Source organism: Corvus hawaiiensis, chromosome 9, assembly GCF_020740725.1.
Source record: "Corvus hawaiiensis isolate bCorHaw1 chromosome 9, bCorHaw1.pri.cur, whole genome shotgun sequence".
NCBI lineage: Eukaryota > Metazoa > Chordata > Aves > Passeriformes > Corvidae > Corvus > Corvus hawaiiensis.
In genome coordinates this window covers 22,949,671-22,965,948 of record NC_063221.1, presented here as the reverse complement: position 1 = coordinate 22,965,948, position 16,278 = coordinate 22,949,671, and the positions used below count along the sequence as shown (strand labels likewise).

General features: G+C 59.2%; 2 protein-coding genes across 2 annotated transcripts; both read right to left on the bottom strand.

Moving 5' to 3' along the window:
- Positions 1–385: 385 nt before the first annotated feature.
- Positions 386–7,008, bottom strand: B4GALT2 (beta-1,4-galactosyltransferase 2). Its single transcript, XM_048312771.1, has 7 exons — positions 6,860–7,008; positions 4,204–4,590; positions 3,623–3,858; positions 3,358–3,548; positions 2,971–3,093; positions 1,811–1,915; positions 386–1,677 (listed from the first exon to the last, which is right to left on the bottom strand). Exons 2-7 carry the CDS (start codon positions 4,517–4,519, stop codon positions 1,527–1,529), a joined length of 1,122 nt encoding a protein of 373 aa, XP_048168728.1. The 5' UTR covers positions 4,520–4,590; positions 6,860–7,008; the 3' UTR covers positions 386–1,526.
- A 2,610-nt stretch (positions 7,009–9,618) lies between these two features.
- On the bottom strand, positions 9,619–16,254 carry ATP6V0B (ATPase H+ transporting V0 subunit b). Its single transcript, XM_048313208.1, has 8 exons — positions 16,105–16,254; positions 13,063–13,111; positions 12,496–12,579; positions 11,973–12,050; positions 11,334–11,403; positions 10,918–10,969; positions 10,320–10,510; positions 9,619–9,937 (listed from the first exon to the last, which is right to left on the bottom strand). Exons 1-8 carry the CDS (start codon positions 16,169–16,171, stop codon positions 9,914–9,916), a joined length of 615 nt encoding a protein of 204 aa, XP_048169165.1. The 5' UTR covers positions 16,172–16,254; the 3' UTR covers positions 9,619–9,913.
- Positions 16,255–16,278: the final 24 nt, after the last annotated feature.

The window sequence follows — 16,278 nt, the reverse complement described above, 5'->3', positions numbered from 1 at the left end:
TCCTGGGGAATTCTCCTTTGCCCGACTTGGACGTACAAAACCAGCTGGAGGTAAGGCAGAGGATGGAGGACAGGGGCTTATCCCTGCTGGGGGAGAACCTTGTCCCCAAATGGAGGGGAGGGCAGCAAATGTCCATGGGACAGTGAGGGCAGCTGGCTTTGCCCTGTGCACTTTGTCATAGCTGGGGCTGGGCACCTTGTTAGGCCCCCCTGCATTGCTGAGTGAGCTGGAGGGGCCCCCAAGAGTGGACAGGGTGAGGCAGGGGCTCTGCCTCCCAGCCAGCAGCTGGAGGTGGCAGACAGGACTTCCCCTCTATACTCCACAATCACGCTTCCTCATCAGATGGCACTTTCTCCCACCCCCACCCAGCCCCACAAACCCTGCCAACTTTTCAAACTTTTATTAAATACAAAACCCCCGGTCTCTACGACCGAACGCTGCATTCAACGTACGCTGAAAAAAGGGTCAGACATTCAAATGTACAAAAGTCGCCGGCGCCCCCCAGCCCTGGCGAGCTGCCCCACTCCCAACCCCACTGCTCCCAGCCCCCCATGGAGCGTTGGGGGTGCTGGGGCTCCCAGTCCCACGGAGGGGCACAGGGCTCCCGCCCTGCATGGTCCCGGCCTCTCCTGCCTGCAGCCCCCCCGCCCCTGGCCTGGAAGGGGGAAGGCAGACAAGGGGAAGATTCCCTCCCTGCTAGAGGGGGGCTGCACCAGCCCCTACCAAGAGGGGCTGGGGGTTCAAATGAGCCCTATTTCCCCCACCAAAGGGGGGAGGGCAGGTGAGGGCAGGCGCAGGCAGGGGCTGCACACACACACACAGCACCTGCCTTTGGGGAAAGGGGGATGTGATACAGCTGCCATCCCCCCAGCCCTGGGAAAACTGAGGCACAGCGAGGGGCATTCGCTAATTAGAGGTCTCTGTTTGGCAGAGCTGAGACGGGGCCCGGCTCTAAGCACCAGACTAAAGCAGAGGAAGACAGCAAGCCACGTCTGTGTGCCCAGTAGCACGGGCAGTGCCCGGCCAGGGCAGCAACCTCGCCCTGATCCTGCCTGCCTGGGGGGCCCAGGCTGCTCCCATCCCCAGCTGGGGCAGCAGTGGCTCCAGCGCTGGTAAAGGGGGAAGCCTGCACCCCACTTCTTACAGCGCTAGTGGGGACCCTCCAGCTCTCACAGAGCAGTAGGATTTCACCCTCCCCACCCAGGGTGCAGGCAGGAGCTGGCATGGACTGGGGGCTCCTTGCCAGGCCTGGGGTTGCCCCCTCCCTCTGTGCCAGGAGCCGCTTGCAGGGCAGCCGGGCTTGTCCACCAACACACCACGTATGGGGCAGGGGTCCTGCAAACACACTCGTGGGGATGGGGGAGACAGAGAAATCCTGGGGACCAAAGGGCCGGCTGGGGGGCAGCCGTCTCCGGAAGGCAGCAGAGTAGGCAGAAAACGTCCCTGTCCAGTCCTGGTTCTTGAGCTGGGGCAAAACCCGCCATGCCCAGCCAGCCTGGGCACAGGGGATCCCGCTGACAGGAGCACTAGCCGCGGGCCAGGCGGGGCGGTGGCCTGCCAATCTCCACCGTGATGTTGGTGTACATGGGCTGGCGGGAGATCTCCACCAGCCGGTACTGCAGCGAGCTGATCCCATCCCGCTTCATCGTCATTTTGGTGTTCTGGATCTTGGTGAATCTGGTGGAAAGAAGAGCAAGATGAGGATGGGGGGATATCTTGCTGTAGTGCCAGCAGTGCTGGACCTCTGTGAAGGTGAGCAGCCAAGTGATTGCCCAGCGTCCCAATTGCCCCAGCCCTGTGGCTCACTCACCTCTGCGGGTTGGGCTCGTTGTGTTTGTCGCGTTCATGCTTAATCATGCGGTACCTCCCGATGCGGATGTCGGGCCTCGACACCTTCATGCCATTCAGGGAGATGCTGGGGGCCAGGAGCAGGGTGGGATCAGTGTGTGGGCACCAGGGTGGGACATTCCCCAACCCAGAGACCTCCAGGGTCAGACCCCAGGCAAAATAAACCAGTCCCTGTGCCAAACCAAGATGAGCAAAGCCAGGCCCAGCCCAGGCCAGTGTCACGACCTAGGGTGCCACATGCCCCATGGCAGTGTGCCCAAAGCACCACCCCTGTCCAGGGACTGGCAGCTGCATTCAGCCTGTGCCGTACACAGGCAGCCATCCACGTGCAGCCATCCGTCCTTCCCTCCCTTCCTCCCTCCCTCTGTGGCCCCTGCCCTTTACATTCCCTGAATACCGCTGCCTAGACCTTTCCTTGGAGTCCTCCCCTCAGATCAAGGGCTGCCTGAAGCTCTTCCAGAGCTCCACACACTTCTTGTCCCCCACCCCGAGCCCACCTTGTGTGGAAATCACAACCGTGCCATGTGCCCAGGGCTCCCACAAGGGTGTTTTGCTCATCTGGCCATTACAGGCTGGTTACACCCCACTGGCTGCACACTGCTCCCCTGGGCACCACCGTGCAGGAACCCACAGGAGGTGAGGTGGCCACTGTCCAGCCCTGGCACCCAACGCATGGTGTGGGGGGATTGGGCTCTGCTCCACACGCAGCTGTACTGCTGCCTGCCGGCTGCCAGCAGGAATGACTGCATGGCTGCTGCACGGCCGCCACTGAGATGCTTCCAAGTTTTTAATCTCAGCCCTGGACAGCCCTTGTATGGAGCAGAGCCCACAGGCACACCACCCTGCGGGTGCAGCACATACCACACTGCAGGCTTCAGCCACAAGGGAGGCAGAGGGGTGTCCTGCAGCCCCCCAGCACACAGAGAGAGGCCAGTTCCATCCATGAGGGTCATCAACACTACAGCTAGAGTGTAATTCAATCCCTCCCTGACATGTAGCATGGCCCATGCAGATTCCCCAGAAAACCGGGAACACCAGTGCTGTAAGAGTGCTATGTCAGCGCTTGGTGCAGAGCCTGGTACACCCCAAGCAGTCAGTGCTAGCGAGGGGCTGGGCACCTACCGATTAAAGATGTCATCGTCCTCTCCTCCCCAGCCCCAGTACTCATTGGGAAAGCCATTGATCTTCAGGAACTGTGACTTGCTCAGCCCAGAGACGCCACCGAAGTAGCCGGCATAGGGCAGCCTGCAGGTTGACAGCAAATGGGTCAGCCCCGGGGACAGGCAAAGATGGAGGTGAGCCCCATGGGGACCCTCAGGTACAAGCATAGACCCTTTCCTGTGTCACCCTCCTACCCAGGGTGCCCTCTCCCATCTCAGGTCCACAATTCAAGCCATCAACCTCATGCACGCCCCAGGTGACAATGAAGGGTGGCTGCCCTGATGTCATCCCAAAGAGATATTCCAGCCCTGCCTGGGCAGAAACACCCCAGCTCCCCAGGGCACCCACCTGAACCCAAACTTGTCCATGCCAACAGCAAAGTGCCGTGGCTGCTCATAGCAGCGATAGAGGTTGCGATCGTCCATGGGGATGAGGTCCACGTCGCTGAAAATGAAGCAGTCATACTCGTCGTCGTCCTTGAGTGCCTCCATGAATCCCACGTTGAGCAGCTTGGCCCGGTTGAAGGTGTCCTCACCGAACTGCAGGGCAGAGCTCAGCAATGCCTGCTCATCCACCCCAGCCCTGCCACCACCCTTGCCCCTGCCCCCCTCACCTGGTTGATGATGTAGATACCATAAGCCACCTTCTGCCGGCGCAGGATGGGGTGCAGGTAGTGCAGCCAGTACTTGAGGTGGTGCTCACGGTGCCGGAAGGGGATGAGGATGGCCACCTTCTGCCGGGGTAGGCAGTCTGGGGGGGTGTACTTGCCGCCTTGGCGTACATCAGGGTTCTCCCGCTGCACTCGCTCCATGCTCATGGGAGAGCTGAACTCAATGAGCAGGCGCCCAACTGTGAGAGGGAGGGCAGGGTGATGCCCACAGGACAGGACATGGTCAGGGTCATGGTCACCTGCTGCTTCTGCCCAGAGTGGTAAAGCAAACAGTGAGGGGGACCTGCAAGGGGGACTGGCACTTCCGAGGGCAGAGAGCGCCCAAAACCTTTCCTAAACAGGGGCAAAGAGACTGGGCTAACAAAACCTGAAACCAGCTGTCCTGATACAGTTCCAGGCTGGAGTTTCTCTACTACTTCATGGGGAAGCCATGCCTAGGGCCCAGGGGATAAGCCACCCACCTCGGCCCTATGTTTGGAGCCAGAGCCCAAATTCATCCCCAACGCTCACCCAGCATGTCTCACCTAAGCCAGGAGGTGTCTCCTGGCAGGGTTGCAAGGGCTTCTCAGTGGCGGACTGGTTGGTGCTGGGCTTGGTGCTGGGGGATGGGGCCTCAGCACCGGCTGGCCCGTAGCTGGGAGCGGTGCCGTTGGGGCGGGAGGAGTTGGAGAAGGGGTGGGCGCGCGAGGCGTTCCTGGCGTTGAAACGGCTGAAGAAGTCCAGGTGCTGCGCGTAGACATCAAAATAGAGGATCATGATGATGATGAAGTGGAGCAGGCAGAGCAGCAGCACGGCCTTGCAAATCCTTTCCAGGGTCACCCCCAAGAGCAGCCTGGTCATCTTCTGGGCACGGGCAGGTGGACATGTGCGCTTGGCGGGGCAGGGGGGCGGCTCCAGCCACGGTCCTGATCCTGCCAAGACACGTCATGCTCAGGACACCACGAGCCTGAGCCCCCAACCCAGCCCAAATGACACTGGGACAGCAGGAGCAGCACAGGCCTGGTGCAGAGGTCAAGGGCTTGCAGGCTAGTATGCCAGAGAGCACCCCGGGGGGAATGCTGCACCTGGATCCCTGCTCTGAAGGCACAACCACAAAGATACAAGAGGTCCTGAGCCCCACATAGCAAGTCCCCTCCTTGCTTTCCTAGGCCAAGACCAGAACAGGACCAATCCACTCCCCTTCCCTTTTTCCCACACAGAGAGAGGATGGGGACACCTCCAAGAGCCTCCATGGAGGTTGGGCCCTTGAAGAAGGCGACGCTCTCCAAAAACATGGCCAGCCTGGGATGTCCCAAGGGCACCACAGGTGCCCCCACCAGCCACCCCTTTCTGAGGCACCCCACTTCCCTGTTCCCCATCCTGCTCCCTCCCCACAGAACTACACCCCAGCAGCAGCACCAAAGCAGGGCGGCAGTGAGACTCATGCCGGCAGGGGCTCTCCTCGAGGCACCCAGCAGCTGAGCAGCTGCACGGCAGACACCGAGCCAAGCCAAGCCGAGCAGGACATCCCAGCCCCCCTGAGTCAGGGTTCCCTGCCACCTCCAGCAGGGTCTGGCTTACAGGATCAGCAGTGCAGATCCTCTCCCCTCCTGCTGATGGTGAGGCCCCCTGGAACACTGGGACTGCTGGGAGTCAGGGTCCCCTTATCTCCCACATGACACCTGGAGCTGGGCCAGAGCCCTGCCAGAAAGCCAGCTGGGAGAGTCACTAGAGAGTCCCAGACAAGTCAAACCATCTGGCCTTTCCCAGCCCTCTCAGGCTGCAGCACAGCCATGCACCCCAGTTCCTGCCCTGATCCCTGCCCTGCTAGTCCCTGCTTTCAGGGAAGCTGCTAGGACATGGCAAGGCAATCACAAGGGACAGGTACCGGGGTTCACAAGGCCCTGGGGACCTTGGGACAGGCCAGAGCTGCTGCATGGTCCCTGAGGGGATGACCTTGGTGGCTGGGGATCTGTAGCACGACCCCCCAGTAGGAGTGCAGGTAGCACCCAACAGTGCTGGCAAATGGTCACTGGCAGCTGCCAGCCTTGTCCAGTGGGGCCCCCCAGGGAGCCACAGGGCACTGAGTCGGCAGTGATGGCCACACAGGATGGGTGTGGGGATCAGAGCTGAGGTGTGAAGCAGGATCCTTCGCCCAACCCTGCTCTGGGGTGTCCTCTCCCAGTCGCATAACCGACCCTGGAGCCCACTCCAGGCAGGGAGGCACTGGAAAAGACTCTGAGCCCAATGCCCCAGCTATGTCCACCCTCTCTCTGCAGGATGCAGGGCAGTATCTCTGTGGGAAGGGGTGTCCTGGCATGTGTCAGCAGCCCAACCGCACACCCAGTTTCTTTCTAGAAAGTAGCCCTCTGAAAAAAGCTGGCTTAGCTGTTATTGCCCAAACTTTCATCCGATCACGCTGCCTTGTCACCCCGCACAGCCCTTGACACAGGGACCTGCCTGCCCCTAGCACCTGCCAGAAATCCTTCCCAAAAACCTGGGCAGCATATGGAGTGGTGGTGCCTCAACAGCCAGACGGGGAGGCAATAGGGAAAAATCAGAGCTGGTTTTAGGGGCCCTTTGGCAGAGCAGTCCACGACGCAAGTAGAGAGTGATGCTCAGCAAGAACAAAACCAAAGCACTCCATCAAACAGCGGCCACAGGACATCACCAACATGAGTGGGCTTAGAAACAACTGCTAAGGAGGGGGTTAGAAATATGATGCCACCTCCCCCCACCGCAGCACCTGTGCAGGGTGTGAGGGGCCAGAAGCAACCTGGGGCTGGGGAGCTGGTCCCCAGGGTTTCACGCCGGTGCAGTGTGTGCCATGGGGCTGGTGACGCTCATTTTGGAGGGGATGCTCAACCCCGTGGACTCAATCCTTCTTCCCACAAGACATCCCAGGGCTGGGAGAAGAAAGGCACGGTGGGAGTCGATGGCCCCGATGCCCTAAAGGTGGCCACCTCCCGGCCAAAAGTGGGGCGAGGGGCCGCATTCAGCACAACTCACACTCCCCCGCCCCCTCGTTTTTCCCAGTCCCCGACACATGCAAAAACTTATTAAAAAATGAGAAACAACCTCAAAATTAGGCTTTTTCCCGAGCCGGGGTGGTGCCGCCCATGAGCGACCGGGATCGCATCCCCCGGGTCGCATCCCGAGCCTCCCCCGCCCGGCCAGGCCTGCCCGCGCCGCTCCACTCACCGCGGCCTCGGGGCTGCCGCGCCGCCCCGGCGCCGGTCAGCGGCCCCCACCGCCGCCTCCTTCTCTTCCTCTTCCTCCTCTTCCTCCTCCAGCCCCGGCCGCCGGCCCGGGGGCTCCCATGCCCGTGGCTGCGGGGGGCCCAGCCGGCCGGGCCGCCGCACCGCCGAGAGCCGCAGGGAGACGGGGCCGCGCCCGCACGCCGGCTCCGCCCGCCGCCGCCGCACCGGGCGGGGCCGCCGCCGCCACCGCCCGCCCCGGAGCCGCGGGGCGAGGAGGGCAGTCCCGCAGGCACGAGGGCCCACGGACGCGGATCCCACGGATGGAGACACACGCCGGAGTGCGCGATGCCTCCGGCTCCACCACGGGATGCTCAGCCCTTGGCCCCAGGCGCGGCACCGGGGACCCTCCAAGCACCTCCGGGACACAGGCACAGGGTGTCTCGGCCTTTCTTCGTTCCCTGGCTCCCCGCTGCCGGGAGGCAGCGCTTCCACGGACCCACCTGCGGCGACTCCCACGCTCCCGGCCGTTGGTGCTGGCTCAGCGTCCGTTGTAACGTATTTGTGGCTCCTTCGCCCCCACACCACCCTTTCTATGTTTCATTGCTAGGAAATACTGGGAATCTCACTCTCATTACCACAACGGCATCACTGAAAGGTCTTGGTCTGGTCCCACCGCAAGTTGGGCCAACCCCAAGTAGTTTTTGCACTGTCTGCTGCCCTTCCCTTCCTGCCACCCCCTCAGCCCCCAGCCCCCTTCCCCAGCCAGCACTTACGCCTGTTTAGAGCAATCCCTGTCCCTGAAGCCTCTCCTCCTCCCTCCCATGCCTGGCTGCTCACCCAAGCAAGGGTTTTCACACTTCCTTCAGAAGCTCCCTTCAGCAGACAACCTTGCAGAAGAGAACCGAATGGCACCCAACCAGCCCAGCCCTGCTCCACCCCTGCAAACAAGCCCTGCTGAAAGCAGTCCAACTTCTGCCTCCAGCTCTTGGTTTGGCTCCTCAGCAGGTGGCATTTTCCTCACCAATACCTACACATGGTTACCAAAATATCTTTTAACTGCTGCTGCTGCTGCTTCTAAATGAGACAAGGTGTAAGATCCTGGAGCCCTAAGCTTTTTTTCCTCTGCTTGAGCAGCAAGTGTTTAGTCCAAGTCCTGGAACCCAAGCACACACACCTAGAACGAGCTGAGCACAGGGTGTGCTCATCCTATCACTGCTGGCTGTGGTAGGTGGGCTGGGGGTCACCCTGAGAGCAGCCTTGATGGGTCTCACATCCTTATAAGGGACCTATGGGCAAATCCGGAGCCCATGCCCCTGCCAAAGCTGTGATACACACAGGCAGGATTGGGAGACTGGAAATGCACCTCATAGAGGCACATTTCTGACAGCTAGATGCATTTCTATCTGGGCAGGCCAGGGAAAGGCCCACCCCTGAAAGACAAGTGGGTGACTCTTTCAAGACAGCTGCTAACCAGGAAGATGATTAACCCATAAAGCAGCTTCTCTAACACCAGCACAGCCTCTCCAACCCCAGGCATCTCCTTCCTGAGCTTGGTGTGGGTCTGATGAGATGGGGGCCTCATATGTCTCCAGCCTGCAGGAGCAGCAGCAGGAGGGGTACAGCTCTCATGCAGGACAGGCAAAGTCTGCCCACACCTGACACCCTTTCTTCCAACCAGGCAGGGCCCGGTTTGTGTCCTGCCACTACGCAGGGCACACATTGTCCCAGGGGACAGCCAGCACAGCTACCGGGGCAGTGGCTTGGTTTTCCCCCACAATTGTCACGCAGGGCTGAAATACACTGCAGTCCCAAAACTCATAGGACAACGTGGAATAGAGGCAGGAGAGCAGCAGATCTCAGAGGGGTCGTACAGAGGCAGCTATCCTAGTTCAAGGGCAAGAGTCAGCGGGCTCCAGCAGCCTCACTGCTGCCCCAGCCTGTTGCATCCACGTGGAAAGAGACGGGCAGCTCCAGGCGTGCATCTACTGACACAGCACTGGAAGATCAGTGCTTTCTCTATGAAGGTATACTGGTAGCAGAGCAGGATGAGGGCCTTGTGCTGCATACAGCAGACAGCAGAAGCAGCAGGACCGTGCTCTTCCCTTCCCCCAAGAAGCAGATGAGCTGCAGGTCCAGCTGTCCACAGCCAGCTTCCCCACACTATTCAGCACAGCCAGGGAGAGGGAACAGAGCCAGCACAAAGTGTCCCCACCCCTGGGACCTCTGCCAGGGCCCCCTGGATAGAGGGGCACGGCAGACTGAAGAGCCCCAGCGAGCAGCCAAGTCACACCAGGGAGCTGCTGGCTGGAGGGTGTCCTTTGAAGGGGCAAAAGCTTCACTTGTCTGCCCCTCTGGTGCCCCCCAGCTGCACAATGGGGCTATGGACACCGTGTTCACCCCCACTGCACTGAACTACCTGAATGGGAGAGGCCAAAAGCAGCTTGTGTTGGGCTCACGTTGGGCTGCTAGGAGCCTGGCAGAGACAACTTGGAGCTGCCTGCTGCCTGTTCCAACAGCCTCGTACCTGCTCCAGGCAGCAAGGCACAGCTCCGTGTTCGCACAGCCCAGGCTGGATGGCTCTTGCAGTCTGAGCAGGCAACACAATTAACCCCACACAGGCAGGACACCACCAGGCTCCTGGAGCAGGACAGGGGTTCTGCCAGAGGCACAGAGAGGAATATCTGAGCACTGGGGCAGCCCAAACCAGCACTTGCTCCCTGCAAACCTCCCTGGCATGCACAAGGCAGAGCAAGAGCTGCATCCTTGGACAAGAACCATATTTATTTCACTGACACAGAATTGCACTGATGGTCGATTCTACACACTGGGGATGGGCAGCAGGAGGGCCCCACGGGCTGGGCCAGGCTGCTGGGGGCAGAATTCACACAGAGAAATTTGTTTCTTCTGAGGGGCCGATTGATCTGCAGGACGGGGCTCTACGCAGTCAGGCTCCTGAGACGCCAGGAATCTCCCACCCCAATCAAGTATAGAAACATTAAATAAGTATATACAGAACCTCTTGGGGTGGGCTGGAACAGACTGAGTGCAAGAGGGCTCAGCCCATTTTTACTCTAGATGTCTAGAAAGAAAGAAAGAAGACAGGTTAGACTGTGGCCCACAAACCCCAGCTCAGCACCCCAGTCCCACCCGAGCACCCCAGGACCATCCAGAAGCTGCGGACAGCTTATCAGTCCCACTGGTAAGACATAAGCATCACACAAGGTGCACCCAAGGTGACACCCTCAGTGACAGAGGAGCCATCAAAAGGGTTCACAATATTGCAAATATGCACAGTATGCTGTGGGAAGAGCTGTGCCACCCCAAACCTTGTAAGCAGCCTCCCCATCCCAGTGCAGAAGATTGTGTTGAAGCCCCGTTTGTGTCTCCCTGGGGTTGAAGAACATCCAGGGTGACAGAAACCTTGTGCTCACGTAGGCCTGGTGGCCTCAGGAAGCAGGTACCTGCAGAATAGCAACGATGACCCCGAACAACCCTATGGCACTGCCAAAGATTTCCACGATCAGGATCTTGACGAAGAGGCTGGGATTCTGGGCATCAGCCAGGGCAGCCCCGCTGCCCACGATGCCCACACAGACCCCACAGAAGAGATTGCATAAACCCACAGTCAGACCAGCTCCAAACATGGAGAAACCTGTGAGAGAGGAACATTGCAAGAGCAGGGGGTAACCTCCTTCCACCTGCATCCATGACATGCTGCAGAAGCTCTTCCTCGAGGTGACAGAAGACCTGGAGCTGCCAAGCCCCAGAACCGCCCTGTTTGGGGAGCAGGACTGCTCCAAGGTGTGCCCCAGCTCCCGCAGTGCCAGGCCAGCAAGAGACAGCAACCGGCTGCCACCCAGGGGAGGAGCAGTGCTGCTGCTGGGCAGCACAGCCCACTGGGTGCAGAAGGACCTCGAGAAGGTAAGTAAAAAGCTGCCTTTTGGCAGAAGAGTCACATGTCCTTCAGACACCAGCAGCAGACCATGAGTAGGTCAGAGGGTGGGGGCCAGGGTGTGGCAGTGCTCACAGCAACAGCACCAGGGACCCAGCAGTTCTTACCTGCATGGTAGTTCCTGGCTCCAATCTCTTCTGGGGTGACTCCATTGAAAGGCTGAGAGAAAGCACAGGACCTGGATTAGTGACAAGTCTGTGGTCTCTGGAGAAGGTACCTGTCCCTGATACAGCACGAGGTAGCCACGTTTCAGCCAGAGCCGGTCCCTGACTCCATGACAGGCTGGCTTCATGGCATCTGCCTTGTGTGTGCTCTCCCAGCCTCTATTCATCACAGGCAAGGATCACTACACAGACCACCAGTCCAGGGGCTCCCAGAGGCACAACAGTGTTCAAAGTCCCCACAGAGGGACTACTACCACTACTACTACCACTCACACCACCGGCCCATGACCAGCTGCCCATCCCCACCATGCTCCCGAGGCTGGCACAGGGATGGCAGGGCAGCCCAGGTGCTCCCGTACCTCAGCCATGTTACTGATGACTATTGCCATGATGATCCCGTAGATGGCCACGGCCTCGCAGAAAATGATGCTGTGGGAGAAAGGCAAAGCCTGAGCACAGCATCTCAGTCAGTCTGACCAGAGTGTCCCAGGGGAAAGACCCCACCCCAAGGAGCCCCTGCCACTTCATGCCCAGCCAGGCAGACCCCTCCACAGCCATATGGGAAGCTACCCACTGCTTTCCTTTCAAACTAGGGGAAGCTGCTAAACACAAAGGCTGGATGCTGGTTGTGCTGGGGCACCTGTGTAAGCTGCAAGGATCCTGGGGGAAGCAGGCCTAGGGAGCCCTGCCCTTCACCAGCCCCTTTCTGCTCCTTGTGGAAGGGTTGTGCAAGGACAACCCTTGCCTAGGCAGGATGTGTGATCTCAGGGTGTTTGTTTTGAACACACTGGGCTCATTCACAGCGTGATATCACACAGTGACCCTTCAAAGCACCACTCTGGCTCCTTTAGGGCTCTTTGTTTTGAAAGCAAACAGCATCAGCAGCTCAGCAAGGAACAGTCTGCCAGCAGCACCCAGCTAGAGAGCAGACAGAAGCCTCTTCACAGTGCTGCCTCACTGAGGTGCAGCACGAGAACTAACCCCAGGTCTGTACTTACCTCACCAGATTCTTTGTTTTGATCCGTGGGGCTTTGACTCCACCACCAATGATGCTGGAGCCTGTGATGTAAATCCCCCTGTAGCAGACAAGGGTGGTTGGTGGAAGGTCTGGCACTCACAGAATTCTATACAGAAACCAGAATCTTTCAGCTGAGCAAAGAATCAGGCATGCAGCTGGGGGCCACTGAACACTCAGCCTAGCCACTCCTGGGGTAGGAGTGGCCCCAGACTCCACCACCTATACCAGCAGAACTGCTGGGGCTCAAGAGTCACCACTGGACAGCCTGGGCTCCGGGGGCACAGCTTCCAGAGACTTCCCTGTCTTTCCATTGCCACTGCTGCCTGTCAGCTGGTCCACCCAGACCCCCCAGTGGCCCCGCAATTCAGTCCCACTGCTGTGGTGACCCACAGCCCTACATGTACACATTGTTCTACCCCTGCTCTGCTGTGGGAAAACTGCAGCGTATACACAGCTACCAAGGTGGGACAGCAGGAGAATGCTGAAGAGCCAGTCCCACTCACCAGGCAGCTCCCACCACAGACAGGGAGATGGCCAAGCCAATGCCCAGGTTGGACCACATGTAGGGTGAGGTCTCTGTCAGAAACCTGGAGAGGAAGAAGCGTCCTGAGTTAGCACAGAGGCTGAGTCCCCATAGTCACACCACACAGCCTACCCCAAAACAGGTACCCCTCCACCGAATTATGAAGCCCAAGATGTGCTGGGCAGCCAGACAGTGGGACATGAGAACCTCTCTCTGCCAGGCAGAAACAGAGGACCCTCACCTGCATTGATCAAGATCTTCCTCCCAAACCCTCACTGTGAACCAGAAGCCTGGGCTCAGAGACATGGAGGGCAGAGCAGCAACAGCTGCACCAGGATCTCGTACGGAGCCAGCCATAGGAACACATGGGCTGCATCCATCCCACCTCCCGGGGAGCAGAGGCCCTGCTCACTGTAGCTCTTGCTCTCCTGCGATGTAGTGACCACTGCTCATCACTCAAAAGCAAGTGCTACTCCTGGGAGGCACTGCCAGCACCGCCTGCCTCCTCACACAGCCCTGAGGATGCCCATGTTTACAGGGAACTCACCAAGCCACATCAAAGCGGAAGCCCAGGTCAAATATCGTGTAGCAGATCCCTGGAAAGCAAGAACAAGATGGAAACCTCCAGGGAGGCACCAGCTGGATCCAGCACTGCTGGTTCCTCCCCACCAGCAAAGCACCGAGGCAAAGGCCCAGGAGCACAGCACAGCATGAAGGAGGGTTACTAGGAACACTGGCTCAGGCATGCAGTGTGGTTCAGGGTGTCCCCTCCAAATCCTACCCTCGTGATCCCAACACTTCCACATCAGTACAGGACAAACAGCCTGGAACTGCGATACTGTCAGGCCCCATCCCAGTCTTGCCCACAAAATGACCGTGGTTGTTGTCACACCCATTTTCCCTGGCCCTGCTGAGCACTCACAGACCATGCTGAGCTACAGGGTCTCAAGGGCAATCCACAGCCATGTGCCCTAGCACAGTCTCCACAGTGGCTCTCCAATGGCTCAGCTCTGCTGGAGAGCCACAGCTCCAGGGGACCAGCTGTGAGCTGTTCCCTGCCACAGGAGGGACAAGAGGAGCAAGGCTGTGCCCTGACTGACCATCACATGCTGCTACATCACCATCCCATCAGCGTTTGTGTTGCTTCCCAGGAGCCCATCAACACGAGAAGCTCCAGCTTTCCTCCAACACGCCCTTTGCAAAGCTGTGGGTTCAAGACATGACCGCTGTCCTCAGCATTTTCCCCAGGGTAATTTCCAGATAAATTTATACTCCAACACAGGCAGGACACACCAAAGCACTGCCCTGAGAAACTCAAAAAAGCCCTTCCTTTCCAAGGATGGCTTGCCCTGCTGCACTCATCTCCCACCTGGAACCACAGCCAAGAGCCACATCCCTGCACAGCGCAGGCACACGCAGAGGTGCTTGCACCGAAACCCTGCCTAACTCTGAGCTCCTGAGTGGGAAACACGGCTGCAGACCAGAAAAGACACTTGCTCTTTGCTGGAAAAGGGAGGGTGACCCAGCCCTAAGGAACAGATAAGCACAGGCACTGTGTGCTCCATGCCAGACAGCGAGGGTGAAGGGACAGGTCTATCATATCTGACTGGAACCAGTGTCTGTATGACGCTGACCCTGCATACGGTTGGGAAAAGAGGAAATGGGAGACTTCTGAAATGCTCAAATGCAGCAAAGAGGTCACTGCACGTGTCCCACTGCTCCCTTCTACCCCAGAGTCACAGCCTGGAGGTAGGGGGTGCTGGCAACATGCCCAGCAGAAATATGGGGGCAGGACCATGCCCCCCAGGTTGGAGAAGCCCTTCCCTGCACACAGCCAAGACAACTCATCCCACTGGAAGGCCTTAGCACTGCCTCAGTGTAGGGAAACCCTTGTAGCAGGGATGTCCCCATCATTCTTGTGTGCTCACCCCTCCACATGCAGCTCAGGTCTCTGCACCCCACTCACCAGGAGAGCACATAAGCACTGTCAGGCAAGCCAGCGAGCCCCATAATGGCAGGTGGTAATGCTGCTCACTCTTCCTGCCACAGAACTGGGGTGCCCCCCTCCCCTGTAGCAACACACAAGAATGAGGAATGGTGCCACCACAGCCAGGGAACGCAGAGGAAAGCCACAACCCAGCCTGCACATCTGGCAACCTTCAAGGATGATCTCTAGTGCTGGGCCCAGCCAGCCTGTGACTTGTGTTTTGGCTTTGCTGCTTAGCTGTCAGAGCAGGAACCGAACCCAGCCAGCTTCAGCTGCCTCCACTCCCCAGAAGTGGTAAGGAAGAGCTACAACCAGCTCAGGGCAGATCCTCAAGGCACCTTTCATCTCAAGAGCAGGTGTAACCTTAAATTCATATGCAAAAGAAACAGGGTAGAGGACACTTTCCTGTGAGCTCTGACTTCCAGCCCTGAAGCCAGAAGGACAGAAGATAGGGCAGCAGGACTGGAGGATCAAATAAGGGCTCAGGACAAAGAGAGAAAGCACTAAGAGACACTGCTGCAACACTGCACAGAGCAAGACCACTTCTTGCTCATGTCTTCCTCAAAAAGAGATTGCAACAGGGCAGAGGAAGTTAAGAGCAACTGGGCTCAGCTCAGTGAGATTTTCCAACAGTCTCACATTCACAGTGTGTGCATCTGCACTGGTGTGAGCCACATGATTCAGAGTGCCCAGTGAGGCAGCTCTGGGCCCACACTGGGTTCACCAAGCCCTGGAAACACGAGGGAGTGAGACACCCTTCACTTCTGACTCATTCTCTCCCCTAACCCAAACACTGAATCAAAAGCCAAGGTCTCCCAGCCTCCACCTGGTTTGTGGTCACTTCACTCTGTGCTAAGAGAAAATAACCAGCAGTCCCAGAGCAAAATCTACCTGCTGGCCCAGGGGCATTAAACTCATCCTCCAAAAGCCGAACGCCTTCAGCAGCAGAGCGTGGGCTGCCATGAGCTGCAACACGGCCACGCAGCAGCTCCACAATCATCCGAACTTGCACGTTCTCTCTTGCTGCCGCAGCTTGGCAAAGCAAGGCGATCTCTCCAGCCGAGAGACATCAGCCACCACAGTCTGAACGACCAGGCTCCTCCTGCCTTTACCTCCCCTAATCTACCAAATCCAAGCACGACCCCTGACGGGCACCAGCACCTTTCTGCTCTTGCACGCACAGAGAAGCAAATCAACTGCTCGTGCCAGACAGGCTCAGAGCGCTGAAAGCTGCACATCCAACAGCGACTGGGAGTTACACGGCACCGCTGGGGGCTCCGAGGGAGCCGCTGCAAGCCCCGAGGAGTGATGCCCAGGCTGGAGAGCCCCACAACAGCGCTCCCGGTCGCGCCGTAGACCACAGACCAGCCCTGGGGAGCACCGCGGCAACCGGAGGCCTGACAACGCTGCACCCCTCAACCCCCGCCTTCCTTTTGCACATCAGAGCAACCCTCTCGAGAAAGGGAGCAGCCAGCACGGGCACAGGCACGAACCGCAGCCTCCCCTCGGGCCCGGAGACCCCTCCTGCCCCACGGCTCAGCTCCGCAGCGCGGCCCCATGACCCCCCCCGCCTCCGCGGCCCCGGGCCCTCCCGGCGCTGACCGACGCCCAGCAGCGTGGTCCAGAAGGCGAGGCCGAGCCCCGAGTAGAGCAGGGCGAGCCCCGTCATGGCGGCGGCGGCGGCGGGACCGGGCGGCGCGGCAGGAGCGGATCGGCCCGGGTCACCTGACCCGCGCGCGGCACGTGACCGGAATTGCAGCGCCCGGACGGAAGTGG